The 22,113-nt window shown below is 37.9% G+C and overlaps 1 protein-coding gene across 1 annotated transcript; it reads right to left on the minus strand.

The window, feature by feature from the left end:
- Positions 1–1,172: 1,172 nt before the first annotated feature.
- On the minus strand, positions 1,173–21,999 carry si:ch211-202p1.5 (uncharacterized protein LOC103909337 homolog). The gene is made up of 4 exons (XM_020918753.1): positions 21,957–21,999; positions 9,296–9,458; positions 1,641–1,760; positions 1,173–1,324 (listed from the first exon to the last, which is right to left on the minus strand). The coding sequence occupies exons 1-4, from the start codon at positions 21,982–21,984 to the stop codon at positions 1,219–1,221; spliced, it is 417 nt and encodes a 138-aa protein (XP_020774412.1). The 5' UTR covers positions 21,985–21,999; the 3' UTR covers positions 1,173–1,218.
- Positions 22,000–22,113: the final 114 nt, after the last annotated feature.

Genomic DNA, 22,113 nt, shown 5'->3' on the forward strand with positions numbered 1-22,113 from the left:
TAGTATAAAAAATGATCAAACTGTTTTTTAACAAAACTATTATTGGGAGAACCATAATACTAGATTTCTATAGTGTTCTGAAGCTAAATTTTTTTAAACCACACTTATATATTAGCATTGTACAGGAAATACAATGTTATACCATTAAATAGACACACTTAATGACAGAAGGAAAGGTGCTAGATATAAATAGGGTTTGACCAGAAGAATCTACAATATTTACAAAAAAGGTAGATTTAGTGTGGAGGAATATAAAGGACTATGGTTTGCCCAGTACTTTAAGATGGAAGTAATCTGTGATATGTAAATTATATTTTTCTTCTACATTTAGTTTTCTGAAAACACGCATTTACACTTTGAAATTAACAGCTGCATGTTCAATTTTTAGGGCTTAAAGGGTCCATATTATGTTATTTTCTGATCTATCTTATAATGTTATTCCCTCATCACAAATATACTTGGGGTTCTGTTTTGTTTCATTCACACGAGCTCTTCTCGCAAACAGAAAACACTCTGTTCCACCTTGTGATGTCATGTGGTAATACAGGGAGTGCTCCAGTGTGTTTTTCAACTCAGCACACCTTCACTAAAATCATTTCGATGATTTAAGCCCCGAAATTGCCAATCTTTACTGAATTAAAGGAAAGGTTAATTTGAAAACTACCACTTCATTACATCAGAAGGTGGAACAGAGCATTTTTAGCTTTGGAGATGTAGACAGACTGATAATAAAGGGTTACTCAAATGTGAATGAAACAAAACACACTTGGCATGTTTATGAGGAGGACGTAACAACATTCTAACACGGTTTAAACCTCACAAGAGTCAATTTTGTGTAATCTAGGACATTTAACTGTTTTTCACAACATTAAAAACCAACATATCAGTAGTTGTTATTTGCCTCATGCATTTTGTTTGAACAATGTTGTATTGTTTGATGATAGCTTATTCATCCAAATTTTAAGATGGTACCAAACTTTACGGTTATACGTATAAAAACAAATGGGATACCAGAAATAGTTTGTCACTTGCAAATATGTGGTACCACGACAATCAGATTCTATACATTTAAATACAATTATAGAAAGCATATTATTGGTTACTTTACCATAAAGCATCCTTGGTAGTGAATACATTACAGATATCTTCCTACATTTACACAGATGGGCTGTACAAGGAGTCCTCTATTTAAAGGACAAATACTCAGGTGTGCTGCGTTCAGGTGTGAGGCTTAAGGGCGTGTCGGTCCCGTTTCTCCCAGAATGCACTGCGGCGACCCTTGTGCTGTGATGAGAGCGTCCTTTTATCCAGGCTGATGTCTTCTCTGTAACAGGAGATAGTCATTGTAACAGAATATGCCTTTGTTCATGATAGTAAAGAGTGATACTAGAATGATTCAGCCTAGAGCCACAGTAGCTGTCACAACACCAGGCTTCATATTCACCAATGCAGTGTAATATGGCAGTGTTAATGTAGTCGCTCTAACTCTAGGGTAGAATGTGGGTTACATTATTCGGTGTTATTTGGACCAGTGTTAATTCATTGTTAATGACACTTAACACTAGTGTAAGTTTTTTTTTAGTTCTTGGGTGTAAAACAAAACCATAAGTTTTCATTGCAACAGGTCCTTCATCACTCACTCTGTGGTGGGTCTGAAGGAGCAGAACCTCTCACACTCTGGGTCCTGTTTGTGTTTGCAGAGGCAGCGGCTCAGCTCTCTCCTCAGACGGACCGACCCAAATCCATACGGAACCACTTGGCTAAAACAGACAGAATAAAAGTTTCAGTGAAACTGTCCAACCTCCTGTGGCTAGAATCTTTAGAGGTTAAACCGTGCAAACCAACATGCTGGCAAACTTCGGAAATGAAAAAACAAAAGCATAAAACCAAGATAGTCTGGCTGCAAAACATTATCCTCATAACCTTATCACTCAGGCTCCAGCAGAATGCACCTCTAATGTCATATTCCTTAGAAAAATATTTAATTACACTTTCAATCTGTTTATGCTTTATTCTGCTTTCTATTCAAGGTTATTAAAGGAGAATGGTGAAAATTGTTTCAACAGTTTTTGGAAATGAGACATTTGGATGTTCATTTGGATTTGAGGGTACTGGACCAAGAAGCAAGAATTTATACTGCACTGAGCCAGACCAGTTACAGTTATAACTAGAGCCAACAGTTGATGGTATAAGTATAGCATTTATATGTAGATGGATGTGTGTGTAGCTGTAGGCCCCATGTCTGTTTGAGAGTAGACACAAGTATTCTAGAGTTGGGCTTGTCTGTAAGGTAAATATTATTCTCTTTTGCCAGCCAGATGCCTCTTAACTGTAAAAGTTAGTGAAGCATGTGTCTGAGAATACAGAACTAACCCTAAATTATGTTCACCTTTGACCCACACAGCAACCCCCTGGTGACAAAACATGTTCAGTTATAGCTCAGTTTTGTGCTGCTAAATTAGCATTAAGTCTGGTTATAATGTGTATGTTGAGCTGTTCCTAGTGCTGTAGACATTTCCTGTAACAGTGATTGACAAGCATGTGTGATGAAGCGTTTAAATTGTCCTTTCACTTGTTACAGTCTGTCAGTCCAGGAGGCTGTCGACGCTGACGCCCCGTGTACACTGACTGCAAGTGGAGTGTGGTTCAGAACTCACACTGGTCCCGCAAGACTTAAAGAGTCATAAAAACCAATGCTTTTTGCAACACTGATCTCTGACCTGTGTAGTCGGCCTCACTGACCTCTGACCTTTGTGTCCTCCCAAACTGACCTCTGACCTCTGTGCCCTGCCACACTGTCCTCTGAGGAGTGTGGGTGTGGTGCGGGTCTGTGGAAAGCGTCAGCAAGAAGTCTATGACTCTGAAGGGGTCTGGTTCGGTTTTCAGGCCATTACATGTGAATTATCTCGTGAATCCAGGTGGAACCACGTTGCTTTGGTCATGTGCTCACTGCAGTCATCTTAGTTGGTATAACAGGCAATCTGCAAGTAGCTGCTGTAAGTACATACTGTACCACACTTGCAGTCTGTGTAAATCCAGTGTGAAATTATAACCGTAACTCAAGGTATTGCAGTACATTATAACATGACTAAAAGCTCACAAGAATACATTATGTGTATTTTGCTATGACCTTGCTCTAGTTTTAAGTAATTATATCTTTTTCTTTTAGTCCCCAACATAAATGATCTGACCTAAGTGTTTTGACACAATAGATTGATGAATGCATTTACCAGTAGTGACACAGCAATTTAAACAATTGTTCACTGCTGTTTTGGTGACTTTTTAACATTGTTTTGGCTAATACATCTCTATTGATGATATGCACTCTTGCTACAAAAATTGCATATTTGGTTAAAAATTACATAATTGGTCATTTTCACACTATGTGGTCTCTTTCAGATGTTTGATTTCAAGCTCAGTTCTGCCTCTGTCCACCCCTTGCTGGGAAATACACAGTGTTCAAATATGTTTTAAATGCAACAGTGCTCCATGACAGCTAATATACCCATAATCCCTACAACCACACTCCAGCATTCATATGTTACTATTATGTTACTGCCACTGAGAGCCTATAAACTAAGAGACTGTGAGGCATTTAAAGGTCTATACAATTCACTTTGCAGCTGAGAGCATAGTCAAAGTGTCAAGTCAATAAGTGCATAGCTACTTCACCTAATAGACCTAAGCTACTAACAAAGCATTTAATGATTATGACTAAAATGAAAACGATTACATTTTATTAGGTATGATTTGATTCCTCCCATCGCCCTCTACTGGAACCTGTGGAAACTACATCATATATGAGTTAAACATTATTATTACTCAAATAATGTGTAACAAAAGTGAATTTAGAATCTAGACATGCAAATCCTCCAAAGTTTTTTACCTTTGACATGCATATTGCTTTAGTCACAGATCATTTTGGAAACTCAGCAGACACGCCAGGCCCTGTTTGGTCCTGTTTTAAAATGGCTGCCATCTGGCACTCATTTCTCATGTGTGTGGTGATAAACTGTTTCTTTCATCTCTGCACCGTTCTCCTGCTTCTGTCTGACCACTTTGTTTTTTTCATCTCTACAGGCTCAATCCTCGGCACTAAACTCTTCTGATCTTTACACCTTTTGACACAGGGTAGCTTCTAAATGACATTTTAAATAAAGCATGTTTACTTGATGAGGTCAGCAGTGAAGCGCATTATCTGACCTTTATTACAAGCTTCTTATGGATTGACTTATTTTACAAGCTTTGACTGGTTAGCATAAACTCTGATCTCTTGGTAAAGTGTGAAAAACATACGCCGGAATCACACATCTCGGAATTGTTTGCTTATTTCTTCTCTCAAAATTGCTCTCTCTGCAAATGTTTTGTGGAAAGATTCACATTTACATACATTTTGAGAGGCACAGTGCCCATTCGAAACAATAGTCTGCGGGCTCTCTTGTGAAAGTAGTCTGCAGTGATGTGGAATAAATGGTTTAGATAATGACAAAGACAAACTGAAATGTGTGTGGTTGTGGTTTAATTTACGACGTGAAAGTCTGCGGAGGTCACTGCTCTGAGACCCCAAGAGAACTGAGAAACTACTACTGGGACTATACTTGTGTTTATTCAGACCCCAGGGAAGTTAAAGGGCTTGTATTATAAAAAATATATACTTTCATGAGCTTTTAGCTGTTATATTAGTGTTCTCACATCATAAAGTGAGTGCTCAGAAAATGTCTGTTTTAACCAACCCCATATCTCCTACTACTTCTCTGTACTTTTTATATTAAAACATCTGACTGAGTGGCACATATTGCAACAATAAAAGCAGGCAAATGAAAACCCACTGTTTGATACAGTGAAAGAGTATGAAGAGGTGGAGCCTATCAGTTCTGCAGGAACTCAGTAAACCTGTTCCGATTATTTTCGGTCGATGAAAGCAGAGTGCACCTGGAGGAAACCCACCCAGACAGACAGATAGAAAGAAACATGCAACCTACGCACAAATGCCTGGGCCAGCTATTAAAGGCAGAATTAACTCCTGTGAGCTTGTTCTGTCTTCAAAAACATACCTGGAGTTGTGTTTTGTTTCATTTACACACGTTCTGTTCCAGCTTTTACCTTTCATTCAGTAGAGATGGGTAAATCCAGGGCTGAAATCATCCAAATGATTCTAATGAAGGTGTATGGAGTTTAAAAACACAGTGGCGCACTTTCTGTATTACCACATGCCATCACAAGGGGAATTTGAAAAAAAGAACAAAATATGCAGGGTTTATGTGTTTTCTCTTTCCTGTAGATTATCTGGCATCAATCTGCTGAGAAACTGAAGATTTAAATTAGCCACGTTGTCTATAATCTTTACATATTTACATTTTAAAGGTTAATTAATATGTGCTGTCCCTTTACGAATAAATAAAATGAGAAATAAGAAACATGTGTCACTGAAACAAAACACAACTCCAGGTATATTTGTGATGAGGAAACAACATTATAACACAAATCAGAAAAAGTGTAATATGGGCCCTTTAAGAACAGAAATAGACAACTTCTAGGTACACAGAAACAGTCTTATTATCGGTCTTTGCTATACTCATTATCATCATTATCAAAAGCCCAAATCTATTTCAGTCTCTACATTCACATTTACATGTTTTACCATCAACACTTACCATGTATTTTTAGCTCAAATCACCACGACTCTTTCAGTAGTGGTGGTTACTCACAACTACCACTTCCACTCAAAACTTTTTAAGCATCTTTATATCAATATATTTTTAGACTAAACTAACAATTTAAAGAAAGCTATTCCCGTCAGATAATTACATTGAATGATATATTTCAAGTAGCAATTGTGTCATTAGGTAACACTGAAGATAGTAAAACCTGAACTGCGTCTATTTTTAAGGTGAGATATTTCTGTTTGTGTAGTTTTGCTTAATTACATGTATTTATCCCCTAACTGGCAACAGGCCAATCAGACGGTGACCACATAGCTCTGAAATGCTTGTGGTTTTGCCCTTTAGTTCCTGTTAATGTATTAAAAGTGAGGATTTGGGAAAAGTCCAGGATAAAGACAGTGTAAATTACAGTTCGTTAGGCCCTGGGTGCTTTACAATTAAAGCCCCCACATCTGAGCACTCACTCCTCACTTCTGCTCATGAGACTAAATTAACTTAATTACTACCAACAGTGAAAAGGGGCAGTAGTATCTGAAATACTGAAAAAAAGCAATTTAAATGTGCATTATGTATCATTTGAAATAATAAAATCAGTTTAAACTAATTTTACTAATGTTTTATTTTAGCAGAATGTGCAGGCCCTGTTTGTGTATAGAGCCTGTTTCAATGGAGTTTGGATCCTCTTCTATTTGTGTAGTCTGTCTGATTTTGTATAAGACTGAAGCGATTGATTTTGTTTGTATTGTGATTTTAATTTCTTGTTTTGTAAAGTATACTCTGTGAGTTATACTTTGTATACAAATGTGCTATAAAATAACTTGCCTTACCCTGTCAAATCAGAACATGTAGCCAACAGTAGACCTCCATCTGTGTACTGACCCTCCAGACCTTGACACAAAATCAAATCATATAAGAATTTGTATATGTTGTAGATTCATTGCTCCAGTAGTTCGTTTGTCTACATCATACAAATTACCCCACTGTTGTTAAAGTGAACAGAACAGAAGTTCAAAACATTCATGATGAAGATAGAAATGTTTTATGCCATGATGTGGAATATTATGTTATGTTATTGTATTATTATTTCATGGAAACAAGCTGGAGGAGACCCTCCTCTGAGTGAAGATGCAAGCCCAATCAGAGATAGGATTCATGTTTTTGTGTTTTTTAATGCTATAAAACCATCCATAATCAAAAAACAAACATTTGTTTTTGTATATTTCTCAGCAAAAAAGTTGCAATAGCTTTAAGCAAATATGCCCCCAAAATTAAAAATGGCCCTGATCTCAACCAGTCATGCACAATCAACTTACAAATGCACTCACTCTCCCCTCCTCCCCTCTGTTGTATACACATGCCCTCACTGCAATCTGCCCCTTCAACTCCTTAGCAACCCAACCACCAGCCACCTCAGCCCCCCTCCACTCCTCCTCTTCACCACCAGTCTAGGGCCCTAATCTATTCTGCTTTCCCTTCTTTGCATATCTAATGTACCCGCAGGCGATCCAATACAGTAATTCACTCATTTGTCTCAGTCTGGTTGAAACTCAATTTGTAAAAGTGAAAAATATCTCTGGCTTTTTTATTCCGTAATTCTTGGGTAAAACTTGGAACCATGACAATCAAAACAGACTCAGCTCTCTTCAGTTGAGTGCCATTGACAATAATTATGGTAGGTTTAAACCGCAATTTTATTGATATTTGAAATGTTCTGTCTGGGATTCTTAAAGATTGATGAAATCTATCATGTTGTGGTGTGTAGACCAAATATTATGTAAGATGTAGCTTTCTTTTCACTGGTGAAATTGCGCTGCTGTGGAATAGTAACTTTTAACACACTGAGGGAAAGAGACAGTTAAAAATGTCTGAGCTAGGATGTAAATTACAACAATGAAAACACAGATGAACACAAAATCAACAAAAACTAGATTTACTGAGGCTATTTTCCAATCTTACCAGCATCAGGGGTCTTCTACAGTCTCAAACTCAGTTATCGGTCTCATAGGGTGCAATAGTAATTTAGTAGTAACTTGTGTTGCATAACTTTTCTGGAGACTACGCCATCTGCTTGTTTCTATGGATCGCTCAGTCTGGGATGTTCCACAGTATGACACTAAACAGCTCTACCTTACATTTGTTCAATTACAGTGGTTTTATAGCTCAAAAAGATGCAGAAAAACATAAAAGACATTATGACTGAGCTGGGATGCCTTTCCACAGATCTGGCCTGTAACTTGGTCTGGTTTGGTCTTCATGAAGATAGAAAGGTTTAATACCATGTTGTTGTAAATATTATTTCATTTGGACACCTCACCACGCTTCCAGTTTTTGTTCCACACCCGGTCTTTTTCCAGTTACAGTGCCACTCCCTAAACCCCCGTGGCACGTGACAGATTCGGGGCTCGTTCAGGATTAAAACCCACATTTTTGCTTAAGCTAAAATATTATTTTGACAAATGGGTCCTCGTGGTTAATCTTTGGGCCATTTGTTTATTACTTTGGTCATCCGGTCAGTATGCCTTCTCTGGTAGGTGATATAAGGATCATCTGTTTAGCATACTTTGGTGATAGTGGAGCTAGTTTGTGCCAACTACTTATTGTTTGGAGTTCCACATGTTTATTTGGTGATGCTTTAGCTTTTTAGTGCTCATTTTGTTTCCATTTCCATTTGGTATACTCGGTTAGGTCCAGTTTTGTGTGTATAGTCTTTAGTTTGTCATGACCATTTGTTTAGCCTTTTGTTTTGGAGTCTACCCCCAGTAGGCTTATGCCACAGTTTCTGTATATGGAGCCTGATGGTTTGGGTTTATGTGGCTGTCAGTGTGGCTGGAGCTATACACTCAGAGCTGATCAGCTGGGCAAAAATGAAATGGGTGGAGGCAAGGACAAACAAGACAAGATAGGACATTATCAGTCACACTGTGAAACAATCCAGACTAAATAATATCATTTTCATGGAGAAAAGCATTTGATGAACCCTCCACTAGAAAAGTTACACAATGCACCTTTAAGTCAGTTGCTCTTCCTTCAAACGAAAAAAAAAAGAGACAGTGCAGCGCAACCCCCTTGGAATTATATTGAGCTCTAATGGTTCAACTTGTGGCTTAATGGTATTTCTTATCCATAAGCACATTCACATCTCTTAAAACTATTGAACATTAATCTCAAAACCTCATTTACAATGCAGTCACAAACTCTGGAAGTAAAGGGTCTTGCTCAAAGGCACAACCAACTGGCAACATTTATACTAACTATCCTCCTGTCAGTCAAGTACTAGACTCTTTACACAAGAAAATAAAGTCAATATAGAATCCTGTTTTAGCCTTCCATAACACATACTTGGACCTGGTTTGTTTTTTAGATCTGATATGAAGAAATAAGCTACTCCTGTACTATGATCTTTGTCCAGTTTTTGCTTTTGCGACTAGCCAAATAGTTTATCTGTTTTTAAAATCAGCTGAAATGTGTGAACGCCTCATTCTTCAGTAATACAACTGGGTATGCGTATCTGAAGCCCTCTTTATCATATGGAAACACAGTACTTTGCACAGTAGGTAACAGGGCGGGTCTGGTTACATTGAAAACATCATTTGGAACTGTATTTGACAACAGGGAAATAGTTTTTGGCTCACCTCGGGGTGTTGACCCAGACGATGCCGATGTGGCAAAAGAAAATACATTCTTTGTCTTTCTGGTTCTCACATGAGCAACGTTTCTCTCGACGATGGGCCATGTGGCGGAGCTGCGTCAGGGGGCCCTCCTCTGTGCTGGGGCCTGGTGTGGAGCTGCTTTCACCTGAGGATTTAGAATAGACAGTTATTTGGACTTACTGTTGAATGGTCAAGTAGACAGAAATTCTTACATGTTTTTGTGTGTAGTTACTTCATACATTGTCATCAACTATAGCTTCTTGGTAATAAGATAAGATAAGAAATTTCAGAGTTGCAATGCACAGTTAAAGATAGTGATAACTGAAGTTTAATTATTAATTGCACATTTAAAGGTCCCATATTGCACTTGTGTGTTTTATGCAATGTTATAATGCCCTTAGCTCATCAAAACATACCTGGAAATGTGTTTTGTTGAATTCACACAAGTAGCTTTCAATTTAATTTCCAGGGCTGAAATTATCCAAATGATTCTAGGGAAGGTGCATGAAGTTTAAAAACACAGTAGAGCACTTCTTGTATTACCACATGACATCACAAGATGGAACAGAGTATTTTCTGTTTGAGAGAAGAACACAGCTTAAATATGCAGTGTTTGTGTGTTAAACATGTGTGAACGAAACAAAACAGAATCCAGGTATGTCCGTGACGAGGAAGCAACATTAAAACATATATTGATCAGGAAATAACCGACCAATGATAGTTGACCAAAGTGCTTCACTAGAAATACAATAAAGACAATGAAGTACAATTCTAGCACAAATACTACAAAACACTATAAAAGTAAGCAAAAGGTCATAAAATACAAAGAAATTCTGCCTAGCTAGAGCAGGTTTTCAGTCTACACTGTAAAAACTAAAACCTAGCCAAGCTAAGATGACTTGAATTAAGACATTTTTTATCATGATTTGGGTAAATTTCACTTGACAAGTAAAATTATCTGCCAATGCAACACGACTTTTTGTACTTAAAATATTACACTATAACTTGCTACACTTAAGATAAGAAAAACAACAACTCTTTGCACTTAAAATAAGAAATGAAATCTAATGTTGCTTGAATTAAGACAAACACACTTATTCCATTGGTGGATAATTTTACTTGTCAAGTTGAATCGACTCAAATAAAGTCAAATGCTCTTAATTTAAGTCAATTTAACTTACCTAGATATTGTTTTTTGCAGTGTAGACTTCAGCTTTGTTAGAGAGAAAGATGTATGCAACCCTGATTACATCTTCTACAAAGATCAAGGAACTACTTTGTCATGATACAAATTCCTTCAGGGGATCTTGCCCAAGACCCACTGGCTTCAAGGCTTTGCCACCAAGAGATTTGATTTGAACTGACTGATTTGAATTATAAAGCATTCAGTCAAGGTTTATCTTGATTTAGATGTAATCAAAACCAAAACCTCAGCCATGATTCACTGTTGTGTCAAGACCACAGTCAGAATCAGAGAGCAGAGAGCAGAGTCTAGAGACCAATTCACAACATTCAGACCTCCACCACAACCTGAGGAGCTTTGTGCCAGAGGAACTGCCTCCACTTCAACAGTTATTCAAAGCTGGAAATGTAGCTCTGTTATAAATTGAACAGCTTTTCCCATGACTGTGCACACAAGTGTAAGCTGGTCTAATAGCTTTGATCCAGGTCTGAGCCCACTCGACGGAAGGGGCTACAGGAGGATTTACCACATATTGTCCAGCTCCCATACCTTTACATGGACAGGAGGCACTCTGGGGGATGATAAGCTCACGTGCACAAGCTTTCACCATGAAAAATTATTACATGAGGCATAAAATTTCTATAAATCATCATAAATCTAAACAATAGGTTGAAGGTATGTAACTGAAATGACTAAAATAACATTCAGCTTGATTTGGAAATTGAAAAACAATACAAAACAGGTGCACATAATCTTTTTCTGGCAGACTTAGCTTTCATTTAATCTGTTTGTCTGTCAAATAGTCAGGTGATTAAATCAGGCTATAAAAGTGAACGTAAAAGCAACAAAAGAACAACAAAAATGGTTCAAGATAGTGACGTGGACTGGGTTTTTGAAATCCAGATGTTTCTATCATTGTAAAGCAACCTTAAACCACAGATGAGCAATTACATTTTTCAAATATTAGCTGTACAAAGCTTTTAATGCACTATAATTATGTGTCTATGCATTTAAAGAAATACATTTAAAGGACAATAATACATTATATTATATTGTTACTGGCCCTTAAATATTCTTGAGTATCTTCGCTCTGGCATCTCATGTTTTATAACTTAAAATAATGGCTACTTAAATAACCACACAGAAGAGAGATATACCATTTGGGGAAACATTTAACAAGCTAATAATTGACATACTCCGAAACACTCAGTTAGACATGCAGTTGTAGTGAATGTAACATGATGGTTGCTTTGAACGTGATGATTTATGGACTTAAAACTATTCAGGGTTTCTACCTGTGACGCAACAATCCAAGAAAAATTTTAACTAAATCAAGAAGTACCGAAATGTGAATGAACCAAAATACAAGTCAGGTTTATTTGTTGAGGGAACAATTGTATAGCATAGTAAAAAGCTTTAAAAGGCCATTGCATAATATTTGTCCAAAAGATGCACGGTGAAGTCTGAATGCACACGAGAACAGGTTTGGCAGCAATAGAGTCTATATGAATCAGATGCTACATACATTAAAGCCACATGTATGCTCTGTGGTATGTGCATGGGTGGAGAGCATGTTTATTGATGACAGACACTCCATAAAGACTGAGCAGGATTTCAGTGGAGCCATGCTGTCAGTGAAAAAACCCAGGCTAACCTCAAACCAATGGGGAGTGGACAGACGGATGGACTGAGGGAGGGTGCAGATGTAGGGGTTAGCAGAGCACACAAACAAGCAGATGGGAAATGAAAACGGATGGAAATGTAATTACCAGTTACAAATGTGGGAATCTAGTGCTTAATCAATTTATTAATGCATTTTTAAAGGTGCTCTGTTTACTTTTTTCTGGTGGAGAGTATATCACCATGGTTGTCTCCATGTCTTTGTCTGAAATGTTCCAATTACAAGACAGAACTGTGGAGAGGCAAGCAATAAAAATAGCAGTAATGGATTAAATTCAAGATAGATAAGTTCAATGTCATAAGGTGGAGAATTAAGGAAAAGTAAACCTATGTTCAGCTCAGCTCTGCTCCCTCTTCACCACAACAGTTCAATACAGCGACTGCATCACTGCAGACTCTGCATCGATCCGCCAGTCAATCTCATGCTCCTTCGTCCGCTCACTCGTGAACAAGACCTTGAGATACTTGAACTTCTTCACTAGAGGCAGGGACTCCCCACCTGGAGAGGACAAGCCACCTTTTTCTGGTCTAGAACCATGGCCTCGGATTTGGAGGAGGGGATCTTTATCCCAGCCACTTCACTCTCGGCTGCAAACTGCCCCAGAGCAAATTGTAGGTCCCTGCCTGATCAAGCCAACAGGCCGAAAGCCAAAGCTCTTGATTTAGTGGTCAATTTACATTCCTACCCTCACCTATGGTCATGAGCTTTGGGTAATGATCAAAAGGACAAGATCGCGGATACAAGCAGCCGAAATGAGTTTCCTCCACAGGGTCACTCTGCGCTCCCTTAGAGACAGGGTGAGGAGCACAGTCACACAAGAGGAGCTAGGAGTGGAACCACTGCTCCTCCACGTAAAGAGGAGCAGCTGAGCAGGCATTTGTTCTTGATGGCTTCTGGGTGCCTCCCTAGGGAGGTGTTCTGGGCATGTCCCACCAAGAGGAGGCCCTGGGGAAGACCCAGGACATGCAGGAGGGACTATGTCTCTCGGTTGGCCTGGGAACACCTTGGGGTACCCCCAGAGGAGCTGGAGGAAGTGTCTGGGCTGAAGGAAGTCTAGGAGTCCCTGCCTAGACTGCTGCCCCCGTGACCTGGCCCCGGATAAGTGGAAGAAAATGTATGGATGGTTGAATAAACGTATGTTCACAGAGACAAACAGGTGGTACATCCTGCACCAGAAAAGTTACATAGTGCAAGGAGCAGTGCTGAGGGGATCTTGTGGGGACACTAACCTCACCTAGAATGGACAATGCACCCCATAGCTCCCCCATAGATTTTTACCCCATTTTCATTGGACATTCAATCTCAACAATAAGAATGTTCAAATGGCAATCACAAAGTGTTCAAAATGAGACAACAATAAAACAATAATTCCATAGTAGGTTTTATAAATCACTACAGGGACTAACTACATTTAAACTGGTTTAAAAGCAAACAGGCCTCCAACCAAATGTCTGCCGTCCCTGCATAGTGCGCTTTTCAGACAGATTAAAGATGTTATGGATTCAGTATTAACACATCAAAGAAATTCATGGGTCATCTCAGAACCACACAAATGACTGAATCAACATTTGAGGCATTGAACACTGTTAAACTGAGATAAGAGAGAGTTTCAAGTACACTGTAAACAATACATTAGAGCTTTTCAGGGATGCTCTACAAATAAGCAAATGTGACTGGACAACTGGTAACTTTTGGTAGAAGTGCTTTGCTGTGAGGAGGGCTCCAAGCCAGCCATGCTTTAATAAATAAATAAATATATAGATATAGAAGATATCGAAAAGTGGAGCGACTGTCTATAGTTCACCCATGATTTTCAAAGATGACCTTATTAAAATAAACCAAAAATGGGATCAACTTAATGTAAAATTGCTGTTATCTTGCTGCAGACTGAAGGTCATTCTGCAGGTAAACTCATTTCCTGAAATGTACCCATCTTAACTAAACAAACAGTTCTCCCCTTGCTGAGACATATTTGTGACTGTCCAATCAAAACTGCCGGGGGACTTTCTGTTCTTAATTCATTGGACACAGAGATGACTCGCTTCTTATACATACTCACCCAGTGCCTTTGTGAAAACAGCACGAATGCTCAGCTCTCTCAATATCCTGAACAGTGAACTCATAGGCAACAGGAGCTGGTTAGCTAAACAATCTAGGTCATGACTCTATTACCCCCATTATCTATATGAAGAGCAACACTATGGACGACACTCAACAACATTCAGATATTGGATTTTGCTACATGTTTTAGACTCTTTTACAGATTCAGTTCTCTTGGATCGGCTCCCAGCAAAGAGTCGACTTTATTATCTTTTAATCTTTTCATCAGATTATTTTTTCATAATTTAGGAATAGGAAGAAATAGAAGGAATAGGAAGAAAAAAAATCACCAGCTTGTGGCTTTTTACTTATTTTTTCTTATTTGTTCAGTTGGACTGTTTTTAACTCTCCTGATACTATATTTGAAAAGATTTGTGTAGACAACCATTGATCATAATTTGTCCATGCATAGCATGGATTTGAGCATATTTGAGCAGAAACAGCCCATTTAGCTCTCAAAGAATGAATTGTATTTTTTTTTATAAATGAAATGGAAAACTGTATTTGCTATACCTGCGGTGGAAATATGGAGTCAGTCTTCTATGCATTTTCCACACACTCACAATTTCCTGGATCATTTACTCCCTGCAATTTGCCATTCACACATCACATCCATAAGTCTGGTGAAGTGTCTTGCCAAAGGACACGATCTTTTGATTTAATTACTCACATCCTTCCAGTGAGCTGCAGTGATAAAACAAAGTGTAAACTAGTCAGTCTCCGGTTGTTAGCTTTGTCCTGTCTCTGGTCTGAGCTCCAACCACCAACAGACTGGTATAAATCTGACCTAAAGTGGATAATTATCTTGTCTGCAGTTTCTCATGTCTGCTCATAAAAATGCTGTCACCTGTGGCTCTACTGACAGTAGCTGATAACCTTCTGAACAGTGAAAGGAATTCCTCCAATTTGAGAAACAGGGGCCCTAACCCTAAACAGTGCAGTGTTTGTGTCTAAGGCAGCTTCTAAAATACCTCACATAACACAAACTGTGATTTAAAATGACAAAAGATTTTTTAAAGTGGGAATCGTTGCAGTTTCTTAATTCCCGTCCTTCTAATAAAATGTAAACTTGCTTCATAAATCAAATACACCTCTTTTTCTTCTTTTTTAACCCATTGGTATGAGACTGTATTTTTGAATAATGAGAATTGTTTATAGAGCAGTGAGCGGGGATAGGGGATAGATCCAAATAGACATTTTGTGAGGATTCAAGTCTAGAATGAAAGTCTATGGAATTACTCAAATCCAAATGCATAAATCTACTGAAATACAACTGCAACTGGTGAGGGGAAACTATGACATGGTCAAAAGCTCAGTTTTGCTTTATTTATGCCCATTAATGGACAGTTGCTTTCAAAACTTTGAATAACAGCCCAATACTTAAAAGGGATTTTCACTGTAGCTCCAGCACATGGTGACCATACTTCATAGTTAGAGCTGTATGTTTTTAATGTCATGGTGCATTATGGGTATTATCCAGAAAACCTGTTTGTTATTACAGTATTTTCCATAGACTGGAATTAGTTAGGACTTAGAACAGGGAACTCAACTGTAACATATTGTGACAATCACATTATTAGGGAAAATGTATTTTTACATTTATGTATAAATGCAGGTATTATTATTATAGCTTTTAGAAAGTATATATGAACATCAATGAAGTTTTTAGATGTAATTTGTGTTTTCATGACACAAAGCCATGCATGTAGTCCTAAGTGTGCAAATTATGAAGCTTTTTTTGGTACAGGGCCAATGACCTGCTTGTCTCCTTGGAAATGCTATTTCTTTGCCTGTAATGTTAAACTGATATTGCATTTATCCAGTTACAGGTGCTTTCTTTAAAAAATATCTTAAAAGTGTACATTCTTACAAGTGGGCTTGCCACTCTCTACACATCTGAGCAGTAACATGGCTTGATGACTTTACTTGCTTTACCTGCCTGCTCTCCATGGAGAAAACATCACAGGCAAAACAATAACATTACAGGCAAAACAATAACATCTCAATATAGACAAGCAGGTGGTGAACCCTCCACCAGAAGAACTACATAGGGCACCTTTAAATATCAATGGCATCAATACATATTTATTACCCAGTAAGAAAAGTCCTTTGCTTTATAAATAGGCTCAATATTTTTGAGCCTTCACATTCAAAAACCTGTAACTAGAGAAAAACTTGCATAGTGCAGATGTTTTACAGAACCAATACATGAACATCTGGGCAGTAACTCAATACAGAGGCACTTCATTAAATTTAAATTAAGCTTTGAAACTGTCTCCAGCAATGTGTTAATACACCAATATCACCAGGGTACACTAAATGACATAAAGGAGTGGGATCTTAAACTGAATGGGACTATGATTATAAACCTGGCTGTAATAAAATGCAATTTGTGGTTTGTGAAACACTTTGCAGCAATTGCCACATTAATCATAAATAAAACACTTTCTAAAACTAACAGAACAGAACCTTTGACTTCATTAAATTCAAATAGAGACCAACAGGAGTATTTTCTTTGGACCAGTCAAAACCGCACGAAATCATCAAATTATTATGGGTTTAGTGGCAAACATAGGGGAAACTTTTAAATTGCAGAACTGAAGTCATTTTACTTTCTACTGCTACAACCACTGGCCACTAGAACTACCTTGCTATTCATGTCATTTGCTACAGTTAGTTGAAGATAGTTGTTGCTGCTTGGGACTTGAGCCAGACGTCCTTGTTGCAGACAGTGACATCAGGTTAAACTTATTGTTTCCTCGCTAAAGGCAAAAGACAAGCTAACAGACTTTTTCCATTTGAGCTGTGAGCTTCCTGTTTGAGCCTCTACATAAACAGCTGTCTACCTTAGTCATCATTAGCATCATTTCATCAAGAAAACTAATTCAGGATCACAGCTGGAAGAAACAGATCGCAAGTATCATGGCTATACTCTTAGTAAGCAACAATGCACATTACATCAGCACCTCATTCCTTTAGAAACTAGCAGTAGTGATCTCTCTTTAAAGCTGTAGTTGCCCTGGAGTAGACTCAGTGTGACGTGGAAGCCATAACTACTCACACATTCATATACCAGTGCCCAAGGACTCAATTATAGCTGTCCACCCAACAACCTTTTGCCAACCCACACTACCAGTCCTCAGCATGCTTTGTACTAAAAATTGTTCCAATAAAAATGAAGCTGAAGTAATTCATAAATAGCCAGGATTATTGTGATTGACTTCATGTGTATTTGGTCCATTCTTCAACCTGTATGTCTGGGCGACCTGTCAGGAGAAATGAGCAGTTGAGCTGAGACTGGAAACAACACCAGTGACCAATCTCCAGAACTTTATTTAGGTTCATTGTCAGGATTAGTTGGAGAATGAAGTAATATTTTTTGGTAAACATTTGAAATGACATGCAAACAAACACCAGAAAGGATCCACACAACCTGAGAATCGCACCAATACAGGACCTTCTTGCTCTTAGGTGCACCCACCCACTTTACTTCAACTACCAGGTCCCATTCCTTTATAAGGACACATTCTGAGATATTTTCCTTCCCTCTGTTGCGTTTAATAGTTATTCTATCTAAATCCCCCTCCCTCTCTCTCTGCACCACGTATGTATGCAAATGTCCAGTCCTGCTTGTTGATTTGGACTCTGGTTCCACAAACACGGACTGTGCTGGACCTGAGCCTGCTCACGGTAATCTGCCACTATTATGAGTCCGTCTCAGCGGCTCCACGGCCTCCCAATATCTGAGTGCAACAGAGGATCATGGGTAATCTGTTTGAACTGGAGCGAACCTGAACAAGTGAAATAGAACTGCAGAGCAGTATGTTTGACTCAAATGTTCTTCTACATGCATTATAGTCATATCAAAACATCCTTATATTCTTATTCTTGTTAGCTGTAGTTAACTGAGCCTATCGTTTGAGAATCTATATCACACAAAATTGGCGCTTGTGAGTCACCCCCTCAAAAACATTCAGATCTGTTTGAATAATGCTACGTTATTGGGTGTCTACATCTCCAAAGTTCAAAATGCTCAGTTCCACCTTGTGATGTCTCAGCGTGGTAGTTTTCAAGTTAACAGCTGTATTTTACCTTTTGTTCAGTAAAGATTGGCAAGTCCAGGGCTGTAATCATCCAAATGATTTTAGTGAAAGTATATGGAGTTTAAAAACACAGTGTAGTACTTCCTGTATTACCACATGACATCACAAGGTCGAACAGGGCGTTTTACCTTTGAGAGAAGAACTCAGCCTAAATTTTCAAAGTTTGTGTGTTAAACATGTGTGAAAGACAGAAAACACAACTCCGGGTATGTTTTGGATGAGTAAACAACATTATAACATAGAAAAGAAAATAGTGTAATATGGGCCCTTTAACAAAAATAACAATGCCTTTTCATTTGTACTGGGTTAAACAATCAACTCTATGAGCTCCGCTATTCATTCATTCATTTATTCATTCCTCATACTCCACCACCACCACCAATTCACACACTACATTCATACATAAACAACTTACCCAAAGACACAACAACAGCATTTCCTGGTTCCAGCTGGGATCAAACCGTCAACCCTTGTATTGGGGGGAGAACACTCAAACCACTGAGACACATTCACTTTACTCACACTTGCACTATCTATGGGTTAGAACTGCCAAACCACTAACTGTCACATTCATTCAATATTTAAAGGCAATTTAGAGTAATTCACTTCACACATGCATGTCTTTAGGCAGTGAAAAACCAAGGCACAAGGGCACAGATGTTTTGTGAGTAACCATCTTTCACTTTAAATAAACATTAGAACATCAGATGTAGACTGAAAATTATGAATACACTTACTTCAACAAAAATTACATCACTGCAATAAAGGCTGTTTTACATACACTTTCTTGTCAGTGTAATGTGTGTCGGCATTTCAGAGGAGTCATGTTCTATATATTCAATGTCCTTTGGCAAAACATGACAGGTATTTAGAACATTTATATCCTGTTCCTGTAATTACATCCCCCTGTAGTTTTATTATCACGTTCAGAAAGGCACTTGTTTATGTCAGGCCAACACTAACACAGGTGGATAGTTTTGTACTTGCTTGCACATACTTAAGATTATAGATTGTCATTGTTGATAGTTTTTCAAGGTCTTTTCTTTGCCATTGACACCATTTTTACAGAAAAATAAAACACCCTCATGATATATTTATTTATAATGCCTATTCCCAAGTTAAACTCCATTTTCATATGTGTAAATAGGAGATGGGGATATCGTGGTCACGTTGTTCATGGTTGATGGTTGAATAATAATAATGAAAAAATGAACAACTCAGTACTTCTTATGTCACTGCAAGACCGTTATTATTTCAGCTTGGCCGTGTTTGTGTAAAAGTCAATGGACAGTTTCACCGTGCTGTCTATGGAGCATGTAAACTGTGCAGGTGATAAAAGAAGGGACCAGCCGTGACGTCAGATACAAAGAGCCGAGGATTAGTTCATTTGAAGGGTCAGTGGAGCTCTATCTGACCAGTGCTGTGCTATGCTCACAGACATTTAAAGGCGAACTATGTAACTTTTTGGAAGGGTACAAGCTTGTGTGCCTGGAATGTTCCACAGTCTGGAGATGGCCCCAGTTTTGTATGTTTTTCAAGGTCTATTTGAACAACAGATTCACCCACAATTGAATATATGCAAGACTGATACGTTTAATGCTCTGAACTGTGGAACATTGCAGGCAAAAGAATAACATCTCCATGCAGACAAACAAATTATGGACCCCACACCAGAAAGTTACAAATTATGTCTTTAAATTTCTCTGTGTCTTTGCCAATTCTGTAAAAACATATGATTTCTGTGTGAGGGTGCGCCTCTTTTTGGGCATGTTAAGAGCAAGCATTATTACCTCCAGATCCTTACGTAACCATGTCCATCAGTGTCTAAGAATTCCTATCAAAATAAAAGAGGATTTATTACAGAGGGTAGCATGTAAAGCTAGAGGAGTGAGATTCCAGTGCATTAGCCAGTTAGCGAGGCCGTTGATCCAATGGCCCGCGGCTACAGGGAGTGGCTTTGAAGACTACTGTACTGGACTGTCTGGGGTTTTATGATATTATTCTTACTCTCTATTTATGTGGGAAAGGAAAGACATACTCCTGCAAACACCATACAACACCCTAACCTGGGAACTAATATTAACGCCCTCATTATTTTGAAATGAAATGAGCGTCATAACAACTGTAAGGGTTGGGTTCATCACCTGCTTGTTTTCAAGGAGAGGTTGTTGTTTTGTCTGGAAAGTTCCATACTATGGCATTAAACATATGCATCTCCATTGAGGGGTGCAGGTGAAGTTACAGGTCAGATCTGTGGAGCGTCTTGCCAGCTGATTAAGAATATACATTTTTCAGCAATAAAAACACACACTGTGGTGCATTATAAACAAACCAATAACATCTTCATGAAGACAAACAGATCCTCCCCCAGAAAAGTTATGTGGTGCAAAAAAAAAAGAAAACAAAAAACAAAAAACTTGATATTTGAGGTGAACAGTATTTACATTTAGATTCCCAATTTTACGCATGTCTATATGGTGACAAAGGACAAAAACCATGGTAACACAGGGTGTACACCTGATGCCCTAAATTATTGGTATCTCACTTAAAATCTAAAATAATAAACAGAAAACAATACATAGAATACAATTACATCATGACTCAAGTCAATAAATGAAAGATAACTCTAATATGCATTAAAAATATTAGTTCATGAGGAATCAATCTCACATATTCATTTAAAAGAAGCCAATTGTACTGTATTTATATTATGCATTGAAGGAACTGGTATAATCTGCAATTCATTCCAACCATTTACATTATCAATACAATTGATTAATATAGACTAACTATAGGAAATCACAATGCAACCACTGAAATACAACTTTATCTCTCTGTATGATGTTTATGTTGCAGAAGAGTTTCACACATTCACGTGATTTGAGCATTTTCTATCCGTAATATGAATCCACTGAATACAGCCAAATATTTGAAATCAATTCCATTTGGCCAGGGTTTATCTCTAAAGGTTCATTGAACAGAGAAATTGGAAGGATGTCATAATTTATCAAGAAAGCAAAATGTAAAAAAAGTGTATTTTTAACATAATAAGTCATGTTTAAGATCCAAATATGCATCTTAAAGGTGCGATATTACACAAAATTGTCTCTTATGAGCTAATGTTGTTATGTCATCAAAAAAATACCCAGGGTTTTGTTTTGTTTCATTCACACATTTTATGAGGTTAACCTTTTACCTTTTGTTCAGACTGGCAATTCCAGGGCATAAATTATCTAAATGATTCGAGTGAATGTGTATTTACTTTAAAAACACTAGAGTACTTCCTGTATTACCACATGTCAGAGTGTTTTATGTTTTAGAGAAGAGCTCAGCCTAAATATGCAGGATTTGTGTGTTAAACATGTGTGTGTAAAACAAACATGACTCCAGGTATGTTTGTGGTGAGGAAACATTATAACAGAAATCAAAAAGAGTGTAATAAGTAACATTATATTGTTAGATAATAATACAGAGACTGACTAACTAAACATTTATGAATCTCAACTGTAGCGTATTAGTAATAAAAACACCTTGCATAGCAGCCTGTTTAAAATTAATATAAAATGTGTGATTTACCTTGATGCTGATGAATCAACACGAGCATTGTCCCCAGTATCCAAAAGTGAGTGAGGTCCATTTTGAACTCCAGGTGTAAAATCTCCCAAATCCTCTTTAGCTCACACCTTGATGTTGAATCTCTCCAAATCTCAGAGGAAATGAAGTACCTTATAGT

This window comes from Boleophthalmus pectinirostris, unplaced genomic scaffold (assembly GCF_026225935.1).
Source record: "Boleophthalmus pectinirostris isolate CB_2022bp ecotype Guang Dong unplaced genomic scaffold, ASM2622593v1 HiC_scaffold_13, whole genome shotgun sequence".
NCBI classification, from domain to species: domain Eukaryota; kingdom Metazoa; phylum Chordata; class Actinopteri; order Gobiiformes; family Gobiidae; genus Boleophthalmus; species Boleophthalmus pectinirostris.